At 36.7% G+C, this 23202-nt stretch overlaps 1 protein-coding gene across 1 annotated transcript in view; it reads left to right on the top strand.

The window, feature by feature from the left end:
- The window catches only part of LOC124605329 (vacuolar protein sorting-associated protein 13D), a 552708-nt gene that overhangs the window by 59115 nt on the left and 470391 nt on the right, over positions 1-23202 (top strand). Inside the window, exons 10-11 of the mRNA XM_047136935.1 lie at positions 10961-11147; positions 19671-19815. Coding sequence (XP_046992891.1) covers positions 10961-11147; positions 19671-19815 — 332 coding nt within the window. The remainder of the gene's footprint in view (positions 1-10960; positions 11148-19670; positions 19816-23202) is intronic.

The raw sequence follows: 23202 nt of genomic DNA, 5'->3' as shown, positions 1-23202 counted from the left end.
ACACTATGATAAGGAGTGATCCTCCCTCATTCACTCCATGGTGTGTCCACATATTTCAGTGAATAGACGTCAGCCCACTTGCATATAGGCCACCATGAGTCATACACACAGCTTGGAACATATTGTAACCTACTTGCCTATAACACTGTCAGTGGTACATTGCAAGCATTTCGCTCAAGAAATGTTTGAGTCATAGCATCAGAGTCTAGTTGACTTGTCAAATTATATTCAGTTTCCGAGGATCCCAAATCTGTGAGATGTTCATGTGTAATTGATATGAGACAACCTTTAACATGAGTCAGAGTGCTGAAAGACCTTTCTGCTTCAGCCACAGTCACTAGAAGAGCATAAAAAGTGTGCATACATGCATATACATTTGGAAACAATCATAGAATTTTAAGCTCGTGCATCTCATTCAATAGTTCTGATGGTTCCAAAATAATGTATTCAAAGTTTGAAGTATGAGTTTTTTCAGATATTTAATTTCTTCTTCTAAATATGTATTCTGTGATAAATAACTTGCATGCCTCAATGACCGATGATTGTCAGTCATCTTTAAGTATTTTTCATAAAACCCAAATGTTTCGTCTAATATTTGCTCTGTTTCTAATCAGGTTTTCAAGTTAGACGCTAGATTGTCCTGAAAGGTTTGAAATACATTTATCTTGAATAAATTTTCTGAATTCACATCTTCGCTTCATTCCTGGCCTCAGTATGAAATGATTTTCTCTTTCTAGTGCGTAGCTCTGGAAATTCGGCATTGGTATTACCTGCATTGGCAACAACTTTAGATCAGGGAGAATGGCATCTCAATTTTTGCAAAGATATAATAAGGTCTCAGAGCATCTTACCACAAAGTCATTGGTTGTGTTTGGAGTTTATAGTAATATGTTTCTGTAGTCAATTGGTACCAGCAACCTTTAGCTAAACTGATGCCATGGTTAAACATCTGAATGATAACAAAGAATCCAGAACACCCCATACCACAGAGCATGTTTCAGCTGACAAATTTAACTTAGAGTTTCAACAGCAATAGCTATATTATCCAGATGAGCTGCTGTTGGTACTACAGTGTCAACCTAAAGCATTCCAACAGGTATCAGACATAGAATACAAAGAACTTCCAACTCTGTTTCAGAACAGATGTACTGCTACTGAAAAGGTTGTAAAGAAGTTGCATCACTCCAAAAAAAGGATCTGCTTCATAACAGCTCTTGGCTGCATGTACTTGACTTAAGCCTATGACAACCACACAGAAAATTTTGCAAGATGATTTCAATGAAAAAAAAAAGTGTCTGAGCTCCTTTATAAGACCATCTAATATTACTCCACTTATCACAAATTTGTTCGCAGCATTCACTGCATGGAATTGACTGTTTCACAAGTGTTGATGGAATTGAATGTCCGTAGTAACCCTAATTTTTTAATGACAATCTACAAATTCCAAAAACCTAACTTCATTCATGAAGTAAGTATGATGCAGGATAAATGTTGTGTGGTCAATATGATTTGAGTCAGGAGTTGCAGTGACAGTAATTGAATAATACTTCTAATTTTCTCTCATTTCCAAGATGGCACCCCTGATATGATGGGCACAACTAAGAAATAAATTTATTCTGAGTATCACTTGAGAGATAATGTATTTGTAAACACTTTCCAGATCTTGTCAGTCTCTGACCTTGCTAATGTATATTGCAAGAACTGGATCCTAGTGACACAAGAGCTCTAACATTCCAAGGAAATTTTCATTATTTGGCCCTCCAGTTTTCAGAGCTGAACCTCAGAAGGCCAATATTCTTTGACCAAGAAATAATGTCACATCAAGTCACATGAGAGTTCCCATGTAAGTTGGCTATTTTACGGACTAACAGAAGAAGAAGAAGAGTAATGGTAATTCTTTTCTTCCGAACATCAGCAAGGGAAATGTACATCTTTAATGTCATTTCATTTCTTCAGTTTCATGATTCTTCCAGAAGAACTGTATACAAATAGAAATGTTTTATGTTGTGTGTACTCCTGAATGCAAAATATTTTCTGTACACTCATTTTCATTTAAAATCACCTTGTGATGGAATTGGAAGTGCCTTATCTTTGAATGTTGTTGGCGGACCTGCTAAATTATAATGATGTTTCACAGCTGATTCTGTGAAAGTTAGTTGTGAAAATGTTTTGGTAGGATTTCCAACAGCATTTAAAGAGAGTGTATTTTTTGAGTCCATTTCACAGTAGTTATAGTGCATAGACAAGAAAGTGTTGCGTATTCAAGATTAAACATGAAATAGAATTGTATGGATTGACCTGTACGACTTTTAATACTGAAATGGAAAGGAAGAGAGAGAGAGTGGTTATGCTGGTGCTGGGGAGATGTTCTTACATTTATAATATGACATAAAAAATATTTTACAATGGAAGGTTGATTTTTGCCAACGTAGGATGCTGATGGATCCGAACCCTTGAGCCTTGAGAGATTTGGGCACTGGGAATGATGCCATTTTCCTTTGAAAGGAAGTGTAGTATTTTCTTGCCCTCTCCAAGATTATGCCCTGCCTCTGGTGACCTAATTGTTGATGGAATGTTAAACCCTTACATTCCTTCCAAAATTGAATTGAAAAATATAATGGAAATTTATGTGTAAAGTCAATTTTGTTCATCTGCCGTGAACAGTTAAAAAACAGTTATTTTCTTAAATAAATTCGTGTAAATTTAGAATCATTGTTCTGGTAAATGTATGAGTATGTTCTGCTGTTTTATTATAAGAGGCAGCATTGCTTGAAATACAATGTCTTAATTACAGTGTCTTGTGATTTAGAATGGTTTTTTGTGTTTCTTACTATGACATTTCTAAATAAAAGGCATGTGAGCGATCAGCTTTTGGAGAGGAATGCTACTGTGTTAAATTATTATCAGCAGTTACTTTGTAGATGTACACAGTAGTAGGATAGCACAGTAGTATGTCTCAACTCAACAGAACTTCACTATCCAGAAATGCTAGTAATGGTGGCAGTTGATGGTAGGCTGAATACATTATGAGTGTGCTTATCGAAAATAGATTGTAATTTGTTAGAAGCCTAATTAAGCATATGCATCTCATTGTAAAAGAATCAAACAATGGAAAGAGACTGTAGACGTGTGTGCAAGTTGCGTTTGCGTGAGTGTGTGTAAACATGTTTGTATGTGTGTCTATTGCTGACAAAGACCTTAATGGCAGAAAGCTATAATTGTGTGAATATTTTTGCTGTGCCTATCGTGACTCAGCATCTCTGCTGTATGATGAGTAGCAACTTTCCTTCTCTAATATCATTGTAAAAGAATGTATTCAAAAAGACATCACATTGCAACATGTGCTGGGCATCCACAGTTTGGCTGCAATCAAAGACACTGATATTGCATCTTGCTCATTCTACATTTGACTGCCATTCCAATGCCCAGTGCAAGGTCACACGACATCCCAATCACTTGAGATGTCTAACTATTGCCATACGGATATGAGAACCATCTCTTTGTCACTGTGGCTATCTTTATTCATGAATGTATTTTATGTACAAATAATGACAGTATTATGAAAATGATAGATTGCGGCCCACAATATAATATTCACAATACTGTCATTATCCCACCCTGGATTTTCCATTGTTCACTTATGTACAGATAAGCTGTTCTCCATGAGTCCAGTGAGTCACAGTTAGTTTTCTTTCCTCATCCTCATCATGACAGTATTTATTTGTTGTTGGTTGATACACATTCCCTGTTTTCTTCAGATAGTTAATTATAACACAAGTTTTAAGAAGGGATGTGTATCATAACTTTAAAATTCAGTGATGCAACAGTTTTTGTAGTTTGGTGTTTTTCACTTGCCAAGTGTTGTGTGATATGACTGGTACACACATGTAACTGCTGTCCCTATCACCCAAACTTGGTGTAGTTATGGAAATATATGTAGTAGCCCAAACTTGGATTAGTTATGGAAATACATGTACTAATCAAAGAGGAGTATGCTGCAGTTATGTTTTATCTGGGAAACAAAATATATTCATTCTTAAATTCTACAGAAAAGGAATCAGAATTGGACAGAAGCATGTGTACAACTATTGAATCTCTTCACTTCCAACTTTTAGACACTGTTGGTCCCTTAATGACACTAGCATACCTGCTAACTTTCCCGTTTTAGGCAAGAGACATTTGATTTTCCACAATTTCTCCTCCCTCCCGATTTTTCCATAATTTCTCCAAATTTTTAGTCAATTATCATCAAACCTAATACATTTGTTATGAAAACCCACGATTTCCCGTTTTTTTGGGCAGTGGTCGGAAGTCCCTTACCTACTGTTTCTAATCAACATACATATCAATGTTTATAGAAAGCTGGAAGTCACATGCGACCTGTATATCAGTTGCTATTTTTCCTCGTATCCGCGCATTTTGTAGAATGTATACTTTTACTGTTAAGTGTTGTGCTCTGTGTGTGTGTGTGTGTGTGTGTGTGTGTGTGTGTGTGTGTGTGTGTGTGTGTGTGTGTGTTGTCACTGTGCTTAATTGAAGTCGCTTATTATTCAGTATTTTTACAATAGGTATAAGTCTTTAGAGTGGGTGATTAAGAATGTTATTTTGTTATCAGAATCCCTGAAAGTCTGTATTTTTGTGTAAACGGCTATGTCAGATGCATGTTATTCATCCTGTAATTTATAATATAGTATTTTGATTTGGTGTTCTGTTCCTCATTCTGGCAAAAAAATGTGACTCTGTTCTCCTGAGGCAATATCCAGAACATTTTCCAAACTTTATTGAGTCTAGTAAACATCCGTTGTTTGCATTTTGTACTCTCAGCTGATGTGACATTTGTGTATCATGAGATGGACAAATTATCTTTCAGAGCCTGTGGAAATAATAAAAGCACTGAGAAAATATTACTTGTATGAATAATAATAATAATAATAATAATAATAATAAGCAACAAACCTAGGAACCAACACAACTGGATACAGATCACAAGTATACACAACATTTATTACCAGATACCCAGAATTAAAATTTTTAACAGAACAACGACTAGCTGATCAGATCCGTGTAATAATAAAAAATAACAGGATACCCCAGTCAGAATTAGATAACATCAAACAACAAGTACAACAAATACTGGAACAAAATAATGTGCAATCAGAAGAAGAAGAAAATACAGTAATGGACTCAAACATCCCAGAGCAAACAAACAAAGGACAACACGCATCAATTAAACAATCAGAGGAAAACGAAATATTAAGACAGCCACCAGAACAAGCACAAATAGAACACAAAGTGACACAGATATTAGATATAGAAGAAAAATTTCAGCTAACATATATAGAATACAAAGACACAAATACAGACATTAGACCATTCTTGCATAGACCACCAAATAACCCACAAGTCGAAACAACAATAAAAACTATCAACACAATCATACACAACAAAATAAATGAAAACACAATTATGGAAGAGTTACAACTACTGGTATATATAGGAGCACTCACTACACTAAATATACACACTAGGCAGAGATCAGAACCAACCAACACACACAAGAAACCCACAAAACCAGCATGGCAACACAGGCTACAGATCAAAATAGAAAAACTGAGAAAAGACATCGGACAGCTAACACAATTTATAAGAGATGAAATCTCGGAAAAAAAACGAAAAAGGTTAGGTAAAATCTCACAACAAGAAGCGACAGAGCAATTAGACGAAAAGAAGCAGAAATTACAAGCATTCGCCAAACGACTCAGAAGATACAAAAAAAGTGAAAATAGAAGGAAACAAAACCAAACATTCAACACAAACCAAAAGAAATTTTACCAGACAATAGATAACACACACATTGAAATAAACAATCCACCAAACATAACAGACATGGAACACTTCTGGAGCAACATATGGTCAAACCCGGTACAACATAACAGGCATGCACGGTGGATACAAGCAGAAACAGACACATACAAGATGATACCACAGATGCCTGAAGTGACAATTTTGCAACATGAAGTCACCCAAGCAATTAATTCTACTCACAATTGGAAAGCCACTGGAAATGATAAAATAGCAAATTTCTGGTTAAAGAAGTTCACCTCAACACATTCACATCTAACTAAATTATTTAACAATATAATGGAAGGAAACATTCCACGTGGGAAAAATAGCAGACATCACATCTGTCTGCTTGTGTCTGTATGTGTGGATGGATATGTGCGTGTGTGCGAGTGTATACCTGTCCTTTTTTCCCCCTAAGGTAAGTCTTTCCGCTCCCGGGATTGGAATGACTCCTTACCCTCTCCCTTAAAACCCACTTCCTTTCGTCTTCACCTCTCCTTCCCTCTTTCCTGATGAGGCAACAGTTTGTTGCGAAAGCTTGAATTTTGTGTGTATGTTTGTGTTTGTTTGTGTGTCTATCGACCTGCCAGCGCTTTTGTTCGGTAAGTCACCTCATCTTTGTTTCTATATATAAATTATTTAACAGTTACATTGCAGACCCATACACATTCCCTGATACACTTACACATGGAATAACTTATCTGAAACCTAAAGATCAGGCAGACACAGCGAACCCAGCTAAATATCGCCCCACAACATGCCTACCAACAATATACAAAATATTAACTTCAGTCATTAAACAGAAACTAGTGACACATACAACACAGAACAAAATTATAAATGAAGAACAAAAAGGCTGTTGCAAAGGAGCACGAGGATGTAAAGAGCAACTGATAATAGATGCAGAGGTGACATATCAAGCTAAAACTAAACAAAGGTCGCTACACTACGCATACATCGATTACCAAAAAGCTTTTGATAGTGTACTCCACTCATGGTTACTACAAATATTGGAAATATGTAAAGTAGATCCTAAATTGATACAGTTCCTAAACATAGTAATGAAAAACTGGAAAACCACACTTAATATCCAAACAAATTCAAATAATATCACATCACAGCCAATACAGATTAAGCGTGGAATATACCAAGGAGATTCATTAAGTCCTTTCTGGTTCTGCCTTGCTCTGAACCCACTATCCAACATGCTAAATAATACAAATTATGGTTACAATATTACTGGAACATACCCACACAAAATCACACATTTGCTATACATGGATGATGTAAAACTACTGGCAGCAACAAATCAACAACTCAACCAATTACTAAAGATAACAGAAGTATTTAGCAATGATATAAATATGGCTTTTGGAACAGACAAATGTAAGAAAAATAGCATAGTCAAGGGAAAACACACTAAACAAAAAGATTACATATTGGATAACCACAGCGACTGCATAGAAGCGATGGAAAAAACAGATGCCTATAAATATCTAGGATACAGACAAAAAATAGGAATAGATGATAGAAATATTAAGGAAGAGCTAAAAGAAAAATATAGACAAAGACTAACAAAAATACTGAAAACAGAATTGACAGCAAGAAACAAGACAAAAGCTATAAATACCTATGCCATACCAATATTGACCTACTCATTTGGAGTAGTGAAATGGAGTAACACAGACCTAGAAACACTCAATACACCTACACAATCACAATGCCACAAATATAGAATACATCACATACATTCAGCAACAGAAAGATTCACATTAAGCAGAAAGGAAGGAGGAAGGGGATTTATCGACATAAAAAACCTACATTATGGACAGGTAGACAATTTAAGAAAATTCTTTCTAGAACGAGCAGAAACTGGCAAAATACACAAAGCAATCACCCACATAAATACATCGGCTACACCACTACAATTTCATAACCACCTCTACAACCCTTTAGATCACATAACATCAACAGATACAAAGAAAGTAAATTGGAAAAAGAAAACACTACAAGGCAAGCACCCGTATCATCTAACACAGCCACACATCGATCAAGACGCATCCAACACATGGCTAAGAAAAGGCAATATATACAGTGAGACAGAAGGATTCATGATTGCAATACAGGATCAAACAATAAACACCAGATATTACAGCAAGCATATTATTAAAGATCCCAATACCACAACAGATAAATGCAGACTTTGCAAACAACAAATAGAAACAGTAGATCACATCACAAGCGGATGTACAATACTAGCAAATACAGAATACCCCAGAAGACATGACAACGTCGCAAAAATAATACATCAACAGCTTGCCTTACAACATAAACTTTTAAAACAACACGTTCCTACATACAAGTATACACCACAAAATGTACTGGAGAATGATGAATACAAATTATACTGGAACAGAACCATTATAACAGATAAAACAACGCCACATAACAAACCTGACATCATACTCACCAATAAAAAGAAGAAATTAACACAACTAATTGAAATATCCATACCCAATACAGCAAATATACAGAAGAAAACAGGAGAAAAAATTGAAAAATACATCCAACTGGCTGAGGAAGTCAAGGACATGTGGCATCAGGATAAAGTTGACATTATACCAATTATACTTTCAACTACAGGAGTCATACCACGCAATATCCACCAGTACATCAATGCAATACAGCTACATCCAAACTTATATACACAACTTCAGAAATCCGTAATTATTGATACATGTTCAATTACCCGAAAGTTCCTAAACGCAATGTAACATATACCGTACAGTTAAAAGGAAGTGACGCTTGATCAAGGTCCGCGTCACTTTCATTCCGAACCAGACCTAAGGTCTGAGAAAGGAAAGATAATAACAGGTATTAGGTGTTAAAAGTGGAAGTGATGGAGTGATAAGTGCTGAATGATTGCAGTGTTATAACAGAAATAAATCGTTGGTTAACTGTTTTCAGTTACATGTTTTTATGCACAATACACCAATCCACTATAGGTAAGTGGTTGCGTTTCCCTTATTTTACAAATCAAATTTTGGGTATGAATCTTCCTGGCAGATGAAATTGTGTGCCAGACCAAGACTTGAACTCAATACCTTTGCCTTTTGTGGGGTGTGCTGTACTGACTGAGCAATCCAAGCACACTTAAGAATCATCCTCACAGCTTCAGTTCCACCAGTACCTCGTCTCCTACCTTCCAGACTTTACAGAAACTCTTCTGCCAAATTTTGGGTAGTTCCAGTGTTTTTATTCACTTTTTTTTTTTAGCCATGATATAGCTTCGTGATGTCATAGGGAAAGATTCATCTCAGTTGTCTCAATATTTCACTGAAAATGAGCCATAGTTTTCGGTCATTCGTACCTCCCAATTTTTAAAACTGAATCTCCAGGTTTTTTGTTTTTTAAAGTTGGTAGGTTTGCACAAGTAATGTAAATCATAAATGTTTCTTGGTATCCTTTGCCAGTATTTTTATGGACATTTAAATTACCTCATTCAGATAGAATGATGATACATCAGTTTCTCAAATATCGACATCTGTATCTACATATATACTTAGCAAACCGCCATAGAGTGCATGTGGAGAGTACCTTGTACTATTGCTAATCATTCCCATTCCTGTTCCATTAACAAATGAAATGAGGGACAAACTATTGTCTGTATGTTTCCATATGAGTCCTGATTTCTCATATCTTGTCTTTGTAGTCCCTATGTGAGATGTATGTTGATGGCGGTAAGATTGTTCTGCAGTCTGTCATAAATGCTGGTTCTCTAAGGGTTCAATAGTGTTTTGTGAAAAGAATATCTTCTTTCCTCTAGATATTCCCATTTCAGTTTGTAGATTATTTTTAATGCTGCTGTATTATTAAGTGTTTTACTTTAATCTGACCTGGTGGAGATCCCAAACACTCCAGCAGTACTCAAGAATGAGTCACAGAAGTATTCATACGTTGTCTCCTTTAAAGATGAGCTACACTTTCCTAGACTTCTCCCAATTAGCTGAAGTTGACCATTCTTCTTCCCTACAACTGACATTATGTGCTTGTTCCATTTCATATCACTTGGCAGTGTTTCACTTAGATATTTAATCAGTGTGATTGTGTCAATCAGCACATCCCTGAACTGTATTCAAACATTATAGGATTGTTTTTCCTACTCGCCTTTATTAATTTACATTTTTGTCTTAAGGTTGCATTCATCAAACCAAAGTCAAATTCTCTCCAAGTCATCCTGTGTGTGGTCATTCAGTGATGACACTGTCCCATCCACTATGGTGTCTTCAGTAAACAGTTACTGATTGCTGCTCACCTTATCTGTATGCTCTGACCCTTAACAACATGCAGTTTGGCACTGTCACACACTTTCTGGAAGTCTAGGAATATTTAATCTGCCTGTTAGCTTCGTCTGTGGTTCTTAGGGTATCATGCACGAAAAGGGCAATGCGAGTTTTGCATGCATGATTCTTTGTAAATCTGTGTTGATTTGTGTATAGCAGCTTCTACACTTTCTGGAAGTCTAGGAATATTTAATCTGTCCGTTGGCTTCGTCTGTGGTTCTTAGGGTATCATGTGCGAAAAGGGCAATGCGAGTTTTGCATGCATGATTGTTTCTAAATCTATGTTGATTTGTGTATAGCAGCTTCTCTCTCGAGGAAATTGATTGTTTGCAAACTCAAAATATGCTCAAGAATTCTGCAGCAAATACATCAAACATGGGAACGCTATGGTTCAGGATGTCCGCCTCTGTAGCTGAGTGGTCAGCATGGCTGGCTGCCAGGTATTTTTCATTCATGGGATGAGTGGTATGGGGTGCACTCAGCCTCGTGAAACCAACAGAGGAGCTACTCACCCAATCAGAAGTAGTTCTAAGGTCAAGAAACCTGACACTGACTAGGAGAGCAGTAGTGTGACTACATCCAATGATGCTGTTGACAGAGGATGAGATGTTGGCCAGTCGGGACCGACTGACCTGTCTAGGGCCAGAACATGGAACTTTACTACAATATTTACTATATGCCAGAATGTGTGTTGCAACTTTCTCCATTGTAGTTTGTGTTGAAATGCAGATGTGCCAAAAGTGTGTGTAAGTGAAACACTTGTAATTTTTCAGATTGATCGCAAAGTGTGGGATATTGAGCTGAACATCTCTGCCCCACAAATTATATTCTTGGAACATTTCTGTGACAAAAATGCACTCATGATTGTTGTGGACTTTGGCAAATTCCACTTCAGTAATAGAGCTGACCTGCCAAGAGCAAGCATTAATGCCAGCCAGAACAAAGAAAGTGATGAAGAAGGTAAGAGTTGATGTAAATGTAGCTATGACCTCAATTGGGAAGTTTTCTGTAATTTACTGCTTCATTTTTTAACTGCAGCAGTTGACTGACAATACTTATCATGAAATGAAATGAATTGATCAAAATTGTTGACAACATTGAATTCTAGTTGATGAAACATGGTAGTTTTCTCTTCCATTTAGAAGACTGGAAGACTATGCACTACATTGTTGTTGTAAGCAGGGAATAAATTTCTTTTGTCCTCACATTTTGTTTTGTTACTGTATTCTCCGGCTGTTAATGGTCTATTGAGCAGTGTGGTTGCTACAAGTTAGGGTTTCTTGGGAGTTCCAATTGTGTATGGAGTACAGGAAAAAGACTCCTTAAATGCCTCTGTGCATGCTGTAATTAGTCTAATCCTTTATTCACAGTCCTTCTAGGAATGGTGCATAGGGGGCTGAAGAATATCTGTATTTACTGTGGCTAATAGTGTTTCTTGAAATTTTGTAAACATGCTTTTGTTTAATAACAGGCATCTGTCATCAAGCGTTTGGCAGATGCTCTCCTATGATTAAAAAGAACCTGTGACTATTATTGTTGCCCTTTTTATGCGTGTGTTAAATATACTCTTTTATTCCCATTGACTGCATTTTCCTGCATCTTACCAACAGAGCGAAGCATGCAACATCCCATACCTATAGTAGTGTGCACTTTAGAAATCGGCTGCATGATGCATTCTGCAGAGAGAGAGAGAGAGAGAGAGAGAGAGAGAGAGAGAGAGAATGCTTTGTGGTGTCACCATTGTGCACTCTGTCTCTGACCCATGCCTCATCCTCTAGATGTTACTTACCCTGATAACTGGCAAGTCTGAGCGACTGTTTCAGCTCCCGACTCTCTCTAGTAGAATTTAGGTGCTGTAAAAACTACCTTGTTCCATCTTAACATAATACTTGTGGTGTTTGCTTTTTGCCATCCATAATTAACACTACAGTATCTAATTAAACATCAGTGTATCTAAACTAACATGAAAATCAATGCTAAATATTCTATGCGCACCTTGAAATGCATGCTGCAGGCAGACACGTCAGAATGATACTCTTAGCTGGATTGTAACTTGGTACACTGCTTCTTGCCACTGCACATCACCTCATCACCCAACTTTTTGTGTGCACCCTATTATAGTACTGAGTCTATGTGATAGTTTCATTTCATACCCCTGAAAAGTGTTCCACCCATGTGTTAATATGAGTTGACTGAATCTAGTCGTGACTCGTTGATGTTGTTCTCAAAGTATGCTAATTTTCTGAGTTTCGTGAAGTACACAAGTTTACATTTCTGATCATTGTAAACAGTCTTTACAACACTTGGTATCTTACTAAAATTTGATGAATATTTCTGCAACTTTGTTTCTGACAGTACTTAGTTATACGTAACTGCATCATCTGCAAAAAGACTGAGGTTGCAATTAATATTGCCTGCCATTTCATTAAAGGATACACATGTGTGTGACAGCATGTACTAGTTAATAATGTTCCAAAACATTGCACATAACAATGGGATTTTTCCAGGTCCCATTCCTTGGATTCTATTGGTGATACAAAGGTAGGGTCAGGTTTTTTGTGTAGCCCTAACAGAAGGAGTGTCATACTGTAACTGCCCTACAATACAGAGTCAAATTTTCAATATTACACAGTTCTTCCAGCATAGGCAAACGGAGAAAATTGGTTGGTTCTTTTTGCATTGTATGTGGTCTATCGTGCGCCTTAAGGAGTTTCTTGAGGCGCCATTTAGTTCATGAGCATTACCTGAAAAATGTGAAAAACATGGCTTTCGTGTACTGAAAGTGAGCTGTTTTTCTAAGATGGCAATGTGCAACAAATAGCTGAAATTCTTCAGATATATTCCTAAGAACTGGATCTCAAACAACCTTGAAAATTTTCGTGATATCATTCTCCATTTCAGAAATATAGGGGGTTCAAAGTTACCCTACTTGAACACGTAAAATATACATGTAAAATACGGTGTGAGGTGAAAACGTAATTTATAAAGTGACTTAGCATGGAAAAATATGCTGTAAATAGCCTCCATTATCATCAGAAGGGTTTGGGGAACCCCATGTTGCAGCACTGAAACACATGAAAAATTTTTGTGCGTGTAAAATCTGGTCCGAGGTGTAAAATTAGTTTTGTGTTATTTTAATTTCACGTAAGTAAACTATCAAAATTTTACTGGCCCATAAAGTTCTTTGTATATGAGTGATATGCCCTGCTGTAGCAGGAAAAACAAGGGAACTAGCAGAAAAATGCTTCTATCGGAGCACAAAAAGGGAAATCTGCTCCTGTTTAAAAAAAATTCCAGTTGTAAGGTGGGGTACCAGTTGCGTTATTCTGCCTTTGTCAGCACCTTTAAAATTTTTCCTGAAAATTTTGGCTCGTGAATGTATTTGCAGTTTATGATGAGGAAGGAGGAGACTTTTGCATTGTGAAGGAGATGTAAAAGTAATAAATACTGGAAGAGAGTAGGCAATGGCTGTGATGTAGAAAGAGCAGAGGAAACAATGGGAGTATGATAGAAAGAGAGGGATGTAGTGCCTGTGGAACATAGTTGACAGTGACTGAACAGTGAAGCAGACACTGCCAGTGGGAGAGGGAAAAAAGGAGGAGAAAGCGGAAGTGGATGAGAGCCATTGGTAATGAGAGACAGAGTCTATGACAATGACAGTGGGGAGGAGAGAGATAGTGACAGTGAGAAGAGACAGCAGCAGTGGGAAGGAATGAAGGAGATAGCAGTTGTAAGAGATAGAGCAAGAGGAGACAGTGACAGTGAGAGGAGACAGTATTAGTAGGATAGAACAAAGGGGACTGTGGCTCTGATGCAGGAGACAATGGCATAGACACACAAAGAAATGATAACAGTGAGTTGGTTAAATGAGGGAGTGTGAATGGCATACAGGAGTGGATGGGAATGAGCGATTTACAGAGATGGATTAGTGAGTGTGAGCGAGTAACAGTTATGGGAGCTTGAGTGAGTGAGAGGTGAGTTACATGTTGAAAACAGTGTGAATATATTCATATGCCAAAATGTTTGGGAAAAGTTTTGAGGATGCTGAGGAAGGCAGAACGAGGCAGCTGACACCCCACTTTTCAGTCAGTCTTTCAAACAGAGCACGTGATACACTGAGTCGAAATAGTTTCTTAAAGTTAAGAAATGCTGCATTCAGCTGATTGCCAAAGTTTTCAGGATGTCATGTGAGAAAAGTGAAAATTGTGTTTCACGGGATGAATACTTTTGGAATCCATTATGATTGGTGTGGAAGAGATCATACTGTACAAGATACCATTATGTTTGATCTCAGATTATGTTCTGATTCTACAACAGATGTATGTCAGTGATATTGGACGGTAGTTTTATTGATCAGTTCAGCTACCCTTTTAGTAAATGGATGTGACCCGTGCTTTCCTCCAGTAACAGTTTTTGTTCAAGGCACATACAGTATCTTATGGTTAAAATGGGATCCAACTCAGTTGCCATTTTTATATAGGATCTGGCAGGGATTCATCGGGTCTTGGAAGCTTGTTTAATTTTAGCGATTTTAGCTACATCTCAGCTCTAGTGACACTAAAATGGGTATCACTCATCCTTGCAGTGGTGCAAGAAGTAAACCAGGGCTGTACTTTGGTGTTTTCCATTACAAACAAGCATCTGAAAGCAGGGTTCAACATTCCTGTTTTTGCTTTGCCTCAATTTCTGATCCTGTGTCATACACGAGTATCTGGATACTAACTTTGGTACCATATACAGCCTTTATGTCTGAGCAGTATTTATTCAGATTTTGTGAGGTATATTTCAATAAGATTTGGCGAAGGTAGTCATTAAAGGCTTCTTGCATTGCCGTCCTAACAACCAAACATATTTCATTTACATCTCTGCACCTGGAGCCCTAATCTTTGTTTTACACCTCTTATCCAGTAATCGCTTTTTTTCCCCCCTTCATTGTAGACCATGGAGGGTTTCTCCCTGGTCAACTATTATTTTAAACTTGTGCCACAGCTCTACGTATTCCTGCCCAAAGATAAATGTTTTGAGTTTTTCTTTGAGATATGATGTGACTGCCTCTTTATTTTGCTTATTGAATGTGAAAGTTTCCCTACTTGCTTTTGCCACCCTTTGTACTTCAGTATTGATTATTGATACAAATGCCTCATGATCATTGAGAATGTCTGTTTTATAACTAACAGCAAAGGGGTCAGTTTTATTTGTTGCATTAGATGTAATTTATTTCCATCTTTTGAGCTATCTGTTTCAGGAAGTTTATAGAGAAGGTATTTAGTAATATTCTGCAGTATGTTTTGTCTGTCCTACCACTAATGAAACTGTAATCATCCCAGTCAGTTGTTGAATGATTTAAGTCTTCTCCAGTGATGGCAGAATGATTGGGGTTTTCTTTAATGTTTTTGATTACATCTGAAGGTGAGCCCAGTGATAGGTACAAAGATCCAATTGAAAGTTTATCTTCACCCTTCACACTGAGATTTGCTTGAACAGTCTCGTGTGTAGTTTCCATTTGTCTTGGAGGATTTTAAGTTTCTTAACTGCTGTAACAAATGCAATGCCATATTTTGCCATTAGCCTATCTAATTCATACACAGATCTACTCCAAAAATCTCACTTTTGTCTATTTCAGGGTATAGTCATCTATGTTCACTAAGTGTTATACGAGCTCCATTGCTTTTTAGGACTGCTTTGAACTCTGCGCAGTTGATCACTTGCAGTTTAATAATTTCATCTGAGGGAGACATTTCTTTGGGTCTTACATTAATACTTTGGAGTCTCCTACAGCTGCCATTGTATGGATTACATTCATAAACACTAAGTTTACATAACAGTTGTAGAATGTTGATAACTGTGTTAGAACAATAAGTGAGCAGAAAAAAGTGAAAATTTTGTAGTAATCGCACAAGTTCCTACACAAGTGTGCATATTTGTCACACTTTTATGTTTCATAAAGTGCACAACCTTCTTTTCTTGTCATTAAGTGTTAGTTGCCACTATTACACCAGACTGATACTTTTCTGAAATCTAACTGGATATTACTAAAACTCTGAGACAGAACCTCCAGGTAGATAACTCCAACATACATGAAAAGTTTGAGATTGCAATATTATCTTATAAGTCATTTATGTATAAAATGAACAACAGTGATATGCTTTCTGGGTGAAACTAGATAGTTCTTCAGTTGGTGTTGACTCTCCATCCAGGATAAATAACTGTGTCACGCTGTCATGAAATTTTCTATTCATTTGCAAATCTGGTTAGATACTCTGAGGGGATATATTGTATTTAGAAAGCGTGAATGTGTTTCTGAATCAATAACTTTTCAAAAGTTTTGAAACAATTATATCTTTGGCCACTATCTGGATGGACAGTTTGTAGCTTTCATGCCTACAAAAGGCTCTACATAATTTATAACAAAGTTGACATATAAAGAAGGTGTTTTAAAGGGGCCTTGCACCTGTCTCGATACTGCAATATAGTGGGCTTGGTGAGTGTGCTTTACTCTCTCACGTATGGTTGAGTATTTCAGGAGGTTGAGAGTGTAGGCCCTATATGGGCAAAAGAATGGGAATGAGATTGGCATTGAAATAAAAGAACACCAATATAATTTGTAGGTAAAGAGGATACCAGGTAGATAATGAGGGGAGTACTCACTACAGCTGATTGTTGGTGTTGGATATAGAGTTACGAATGTGGGAAAATCCAAGTTACCCTGATTCTTCTGGTTCTTATTTGTGTGTGTATCTGCCACAGAATGCCTGTTCTGTACAGTCATTGGTTACCTAGTTCTAAACAGGCATTCAGTACAATGTTCATTGACCAGTCTTGATTGAAACCAGTAGTCAAGCAACTGTACATTCAATATATTTACAGTATCATTGATAATGATTGTGTACCTTCTCGACATGTTTCAAGTTATACAAAATAAGTTCATTCTTTACTTTTAACAGTAAAATAATTGCATCACATTTATTGTTCAGCGTTTATCTATGTTATTACACTGTGTTTAGTGCTGTACCCAGACTTACTTAGTACAACAGGTGCCCCAAAATATCAATATTTGTGTAATATCAATATTTGCATACATATATGAAAAATATATTGTTCTTCTACTAGCTTATTAAAAAAAAAGTGAGCAATTTCATACCACAGATACAGTACTTACAAATTGGGAATAATATTAAGATTACAAATAATGGTGATCCTTATAAACCTTGCTGTATAACGCACCAGTATTGTCACAGGTATGAGGTATTACATTCATCCACTTGGCTTCAAGAATAACAGAAACTGTTAACCAAACTTAAGCATTCAACAGAAATAAGAGCTCCTAAAAAGTTCCTTTTGCAAGCCAGTGTCCAAAGCAAAAATATAATTATCTAGTTTTTTTGGTAAGACAATTGGTAGTATGCAGCATTTACCATATTCAGCATCAAACTTACACTAAAGGATGTTAGTTTCGGTCTTTCTAATTTATAGTTCCTTTGACATTACAGGCATCCAACACTATAGAGAGAAAGCAGTGCAACTTGATCAGTTAGTGAAAAGGTTCACTGAATAAAACATAGAATTCATTAACGATTCTTCTTTAGTCATTGCTAAGTTCATTCTGTGACTGTACCACAACGAGAATTAGCAGTAGCTTTGCAGTTAGAATATAAAGTAATAATAACCATGTATTCTGTGTTCAGTAGCCATGTTACCATGGCACTTAGTAGAAATTGAGTTCCAAAGTTTGTGAATTATTATGGCCAGAGACCTTCCTGAATTCATCTTCTTTTTTCAACTTTTCACTCTGCACTCTACACAATGTAACCTACAGAATGTGGCACAATACCTTTAGTGATTAACATTTAACAACAGTATTTTATTGTATGTAGAGAGACTGGAAAGAATTTCAGTTATTACCAGACAAAAACTCTAAATGAAGTCTTTTACATTGAGACAGCATTGAGATCACAAATATTTTATACAAATGAGTTGACTGAAACATGTATTAGATGAAAAATCAATTATTTGCTGAAAAGTTTGTTCTAACAGACAATGTAACACACAACATAATCTTTCCCAAGCCAGCAAGTAACTTTGTTACCAGTTATTTCCAGGCTTCTGTAGCTTTAAACAACTTGCTGGTTGGGTTCTTGTACGATATTTCCAACCAAAATGTCTGCTCCAAGTTATCACTTTTCCAAACACTAGTCGCAAATATCTACTGGTATGTAATTATTCTTCATGCCGTATCATTGCAGATTGAATGTGTCTGTCTCCCACCAAAATCTCCAAAGTCGTTCCTCCTTTGACAGTGTTGCCTTTCTAATCAGTCTGTCTGTTGTTAATACTTTTCCGGAAAACAATACTTTGAAATTTCTCTCTTGCTCTTTAAACATGCTGGTTAACAACAGTGGATCGCAGTACTTACAGCAATACAATGATATTTACTATTAGAAATACTTAAATTATTACCAGCATTCAGACAAATTTTATCTTTAACATTTGGTAACTCTCGTGCGACAGTAAAGCATGCTAGCACCATGACCTAGCAGATGCAAGGGTTACTCATACACTAAGGTCTGCCAGTTATTACCTAAGTGGCTCTTGTGTGTCAGTTCTGCCATTCTTATCTCAGGTGATTTTTATGCTGGAAGCAAACATTAAATGGAATTAGTCAGTACATGTAGCACTGGCATTCACTTAAGGGTGCTTATTCTGTTAACCATATGATAAAAAACTGAAATGTGACTTGTAGATAAGTCATATATTTACTTACCTTTTGTAGATATTAAGTACAACACATTGGGGATATACAGTTATTTTCATTTTTCTCTGTTTTCATAGTGGGCCTCTTGGCACTGTGAGCTGTTGTGACAGTACTTGTGTTTATTGTTACTGTTATAAGTCATAGGCACAGATTTTTCAGCTTAATTTGTCTTTTCTACTCATTTTAGGGAGTTCCTCAAGATTTTTTTTGTCTTCAAGTAAAAGTATATCTGTAGCTATTAATTTAAAGACACTGCTAATTGGCTGCAGGAATTATGTTGGTGGTTGGTTATTTTCCTCTTGTTATCAAATCGCCCATTTTGGCATTTTTCAAACAGTTAAACTTAAGCACACACTTCTTTGTTGCAATATTTTATTTTAGTTAATGAAAAGATGCTCCAGTTGCTAATACGAACTTCATTAAGTCCACAATTGGTTTCAACCTTTACATTAGGCTATTGTCAAGTGGTGTGAAACTGCCAATGTTAATGCATAATGTGACGGATATTGTCTATAAATATTTTACATAATAGGAGGTAGAAAAAAAAAAAATATATATATAGGGCCAAGCCGGTCGTAGACTTAATAAAGTTCTTGTTAGCAATTGGAGTGACTTTTCATTATTAAACATACAGTTTGGGAATCAGCACCCTCTGAACACGGAGAAACTAATAATATTTTATGTTGCTTTTAGTGTTCTCAATCTATTGCTTGAACCGTATTATTTTGCAGATGAATTTCAGACACCTTGTTCCACACCACCAGGAAGTCAGACAAGTGAACCTGAGCTTTCACAGATGCCTTCCCTAGTGTTGCACCCTCCATCCAGAAATGAGGACTTATCTGAAATCTCTCTCCATCAAAAATTGTATGACAGGTAAAGTTTTATTGCACTCTTATGTACCTCACCTTCTTACTTTCTATGCATCATCCTGTAAATATGTGTTTATAAGCTTATTGCTGTTGATGTAAACTGCACATTAGCCTGCTGCCGTTTTCAAGAAAATACATAGGTTTAAAAAATTACTAAACATTTGTTGTATTGAGGAATAACAGAACTAAATAATAACAATGTTTCATTTCAGAACATGATAAACTAACCAATTTTACAGTTTTGAAGGAACTACCAATTAAAGGAAAGGCTAATCACAGATAGGTTGTTAACTAGAAACAACACTGGCTAAAAAAGAATGATGCAAGAGATTATAGTTTCATGCTAAAAGCTGAAATAGAAATAAGTAATACCTAACTAAACTGGCAAGATGGGAAAGTTTAGCTAACTGAAAACTTCACATTTTCAGATACTTAAAATATTGAAAGAAATTTTAGGTTAATTTCAGACAATCACCTCGTTGCTAACAGGCAGCAGTGATGTCACATTACAAATAGTGAAAACAGATGTATGAAATAAGAGTGCGCTGTTCAATGTGAGAATTAAGTTAATGTATTTTGTTTTCTTGTCTTGTGAGTGTTAGTTCTCAAAATTAGTGTTGTCAAGGACAAAGCTTTGACAGAACCAGAGATGCTAAGTATGTGAAAGCCATAAGCAGTACGCATATTATTAGAAAAGGTAGCATAATTAACAGCAAGTAATACAGAACTGCGTGGGTTGACAGATACGTGATCATGACAGTAGGGTGTAGGTTTGTCAGTCGCAAGTTTAATTGCTCCTTTTTCTGGTAAGGCAACTGAGGATGTGCAGGCGTTTGTGGGAGACCTTGGAAATTTGGCTGAGATGGAAGGTTTGTCTGATAAGGAATTATTTTGTGTTGAAAAATTGAGACGGACAGGGTAAGCTAAAACTTATGTATGGTATACAGAAGCTCTTAGGGGAGCTGCAACATTTGAAGAAATTGGAGAAGAGTTAATTCAGAGATATACAAAATGAAATAGCACCAGACACTGTAGGGAAGAATCAGGGGTAATAACTATGAGAAATACAGAAGCTGTGGAACAATTTGTGGATAGAATAAGGAAAATTAATGGATGTGCCAGTGGATGGAGACAGGATGCTGCAGTCAATGAAATTATTTTGCAAGGAGCTGAGCAGAGGGTGCTTGATGCCATCTTCAGAGGTTTTCATGCGAAAAGAAATGTCGAGACGTGGTTGGGCAGAGGGTCTGGCAGATTTGCCACAGCAATGCAGTTAGCTATATAGTGTGAGGAGATTGATTTGTGAACTGGAATGCAGGGTAAAGGGGCAGTATTTGCAACTTACATAAAATATTTCAGGTATGGCTGAATGGGGCATGTAAGGAGGCAGTGTCACTAGCGTCAAGGTTATGCGAATAAAGTAAGAGGAAGTAATAGTTTTAGAAGTAAAGGACTGGGTAAGAATAAGGTGTTAAACAGCAGCGGGGAGTCCCACGTCCACCTATGGTCAAACCCAGTAAGATTGGATGCTATGAAATTGTTTGCAGAGGTGGACTGTGCAAAAAGAGGAATAGCAGGACAAAAGGATTGCAGGATATTATTGAACACAGGGGCGCATGTATCAGTTGCCAATAGTGATCTGGTGAAATGTAAGCAGTGGGACCCCACTACGGTACAGTTTGCATGGGGTAGGGGATAAAGACGTCACACCATTAGGATTGGTTGACATGCGCTTTTGTACAGTTCAGATTAACATTGTGTAGAGATTGTGCCATATGTGAGTTATGTTAGATTTCTTATTTAGCATTCTCCCATAATCAATCTTCGGCAACATAGGGTGGAACTTGATGTTTGTTAGGTGAAGCCATTGCCAGTGTAGTGATGTTGTGAAGAGTGTATCATGAAAGACGAACAAACTTATTAAACTGTGAACGATCACACTAAGACTCGATTTTCACGATTGTGTACCAAAGGGTACTGGGAAATCATTTAGTTCAGTGCTGAGTCTAGCTTGTTGATAGGAATTTTATGCATGGTTGGAACCATTAGAAGAGAATGGATTATTAGATCAGGTGGGTTGCTTAGTTAATAGAGGTATTCTAAGAATACAAGAAAAGATGGGATTTGTTTTTATAAATAATTTTAATGCAGAGGACATAGGATTAACAAAGAGGTTGTTAATTGCTAATATGGATATTCTGGTAGAAGAATGGGACATGAGGGATGTCAGCCACAGACAATTACCAGACGCCATTGAAACTTCCTTACAAGGAAAAGTGATGCACCTGGAAGGAAGCAATAGGGAATGGACGGAAAAATTACTATTGGAATTTAAGGATTTACTTTTTCCAAAAGGGCTATTACCATCTACGCATATTACACAGCATTGCATACCAACAAGAAATGAATCATGAGTTTTCCGCAGACCATACAGAATACCTAGATACTTACAGCCAATTTTGAGGAATTTATCGATCAGCAGCTGAAAGATGTAATAATTGTAGAAAGTAACAGTGCATAGGGGGCAGGAATAGTTGCGTTCAAAAAAGGATGCAACACGAAAATATAGGATAGGTTTTGTTGTGATTACAAACATCTAAATGTGGAAACCATAACAGACATCTAACCTTTGCCAAACATGACAGAAACATGGACCATTTAGGACAACGCAAATATATTTCAGTGAAGGTTTTGAAGAGTGGTTATCACTAGATAGAGGTTGCACCATAGTATTGAGACAAAACACCTGAAACACTTCAAAGGTTGTTGGACGGAGTCCTCAGAGGCTTAAAACCATGGTAGTGCTTAGTGTACCACGGTTACATAATTGTCTATGGAAGCGATATGCAGTGATCCAAGGGAAGGAATCCTAAGGTTGAAAGCAACAAAGTTAACATTGAGCACAGAAAAGTGTAATTTTGTGATAGAAGATGTAACATACGTAGGTCATATCGTAAGTAAAGATGGAGTTAAGACAGACCCAAGATTAGAGCTGTACATGAATTTCTTGTACCAGAATCTGTAAACAAGTTGAAATTGTTCTTAGGAGTCACGAACTATTGCTGCTGGTTCGGATTGCTGGGTATTGCTAGACCATTGACGCAGTTGTTAAGAAAAAGGTAATAAATTTATGTGGTCAGAAGAGTGCCACCATGCTTTTGAAGAGCTAAAAGAAGTTTTAGCATCGAGCCCAGTATTGCTATTTCTGGATTTTAATAGAGAAATTGTTTTATCATGTGATGCATCAAACCTTGCTCTGGGCTGTGTTTTGTGACAAGAGGTAGAAGGTGTAGAACATCCAGTAGCTTAAGCATCAAGACAACTAAATTCTGCAGAAAGAAATTATTCCACAATAGAGAAAGAGATGGTAAGCCTTATTTATGGAATCACA

This window comes from Schistocerca americana, chromosome 3 (genome assembly GCF_021461395.2).
Source record: "Schistocerca americana isolate TAMUIC-IGC-003095 chromosome 3, iqSchAmer2.1, whole genome shotgun sequence".
Taxonomy (NCBI): Eukaryota; Metazoa; Arthropoda; class Insecta; order Orthoptera; family Acrididae; genus Schistocerca; species Schistocerca americana.
Note: the sequence above shows the minus strand (reverse complement) of the source record. Positions and strands in the feature narration are given on the sequence as shown.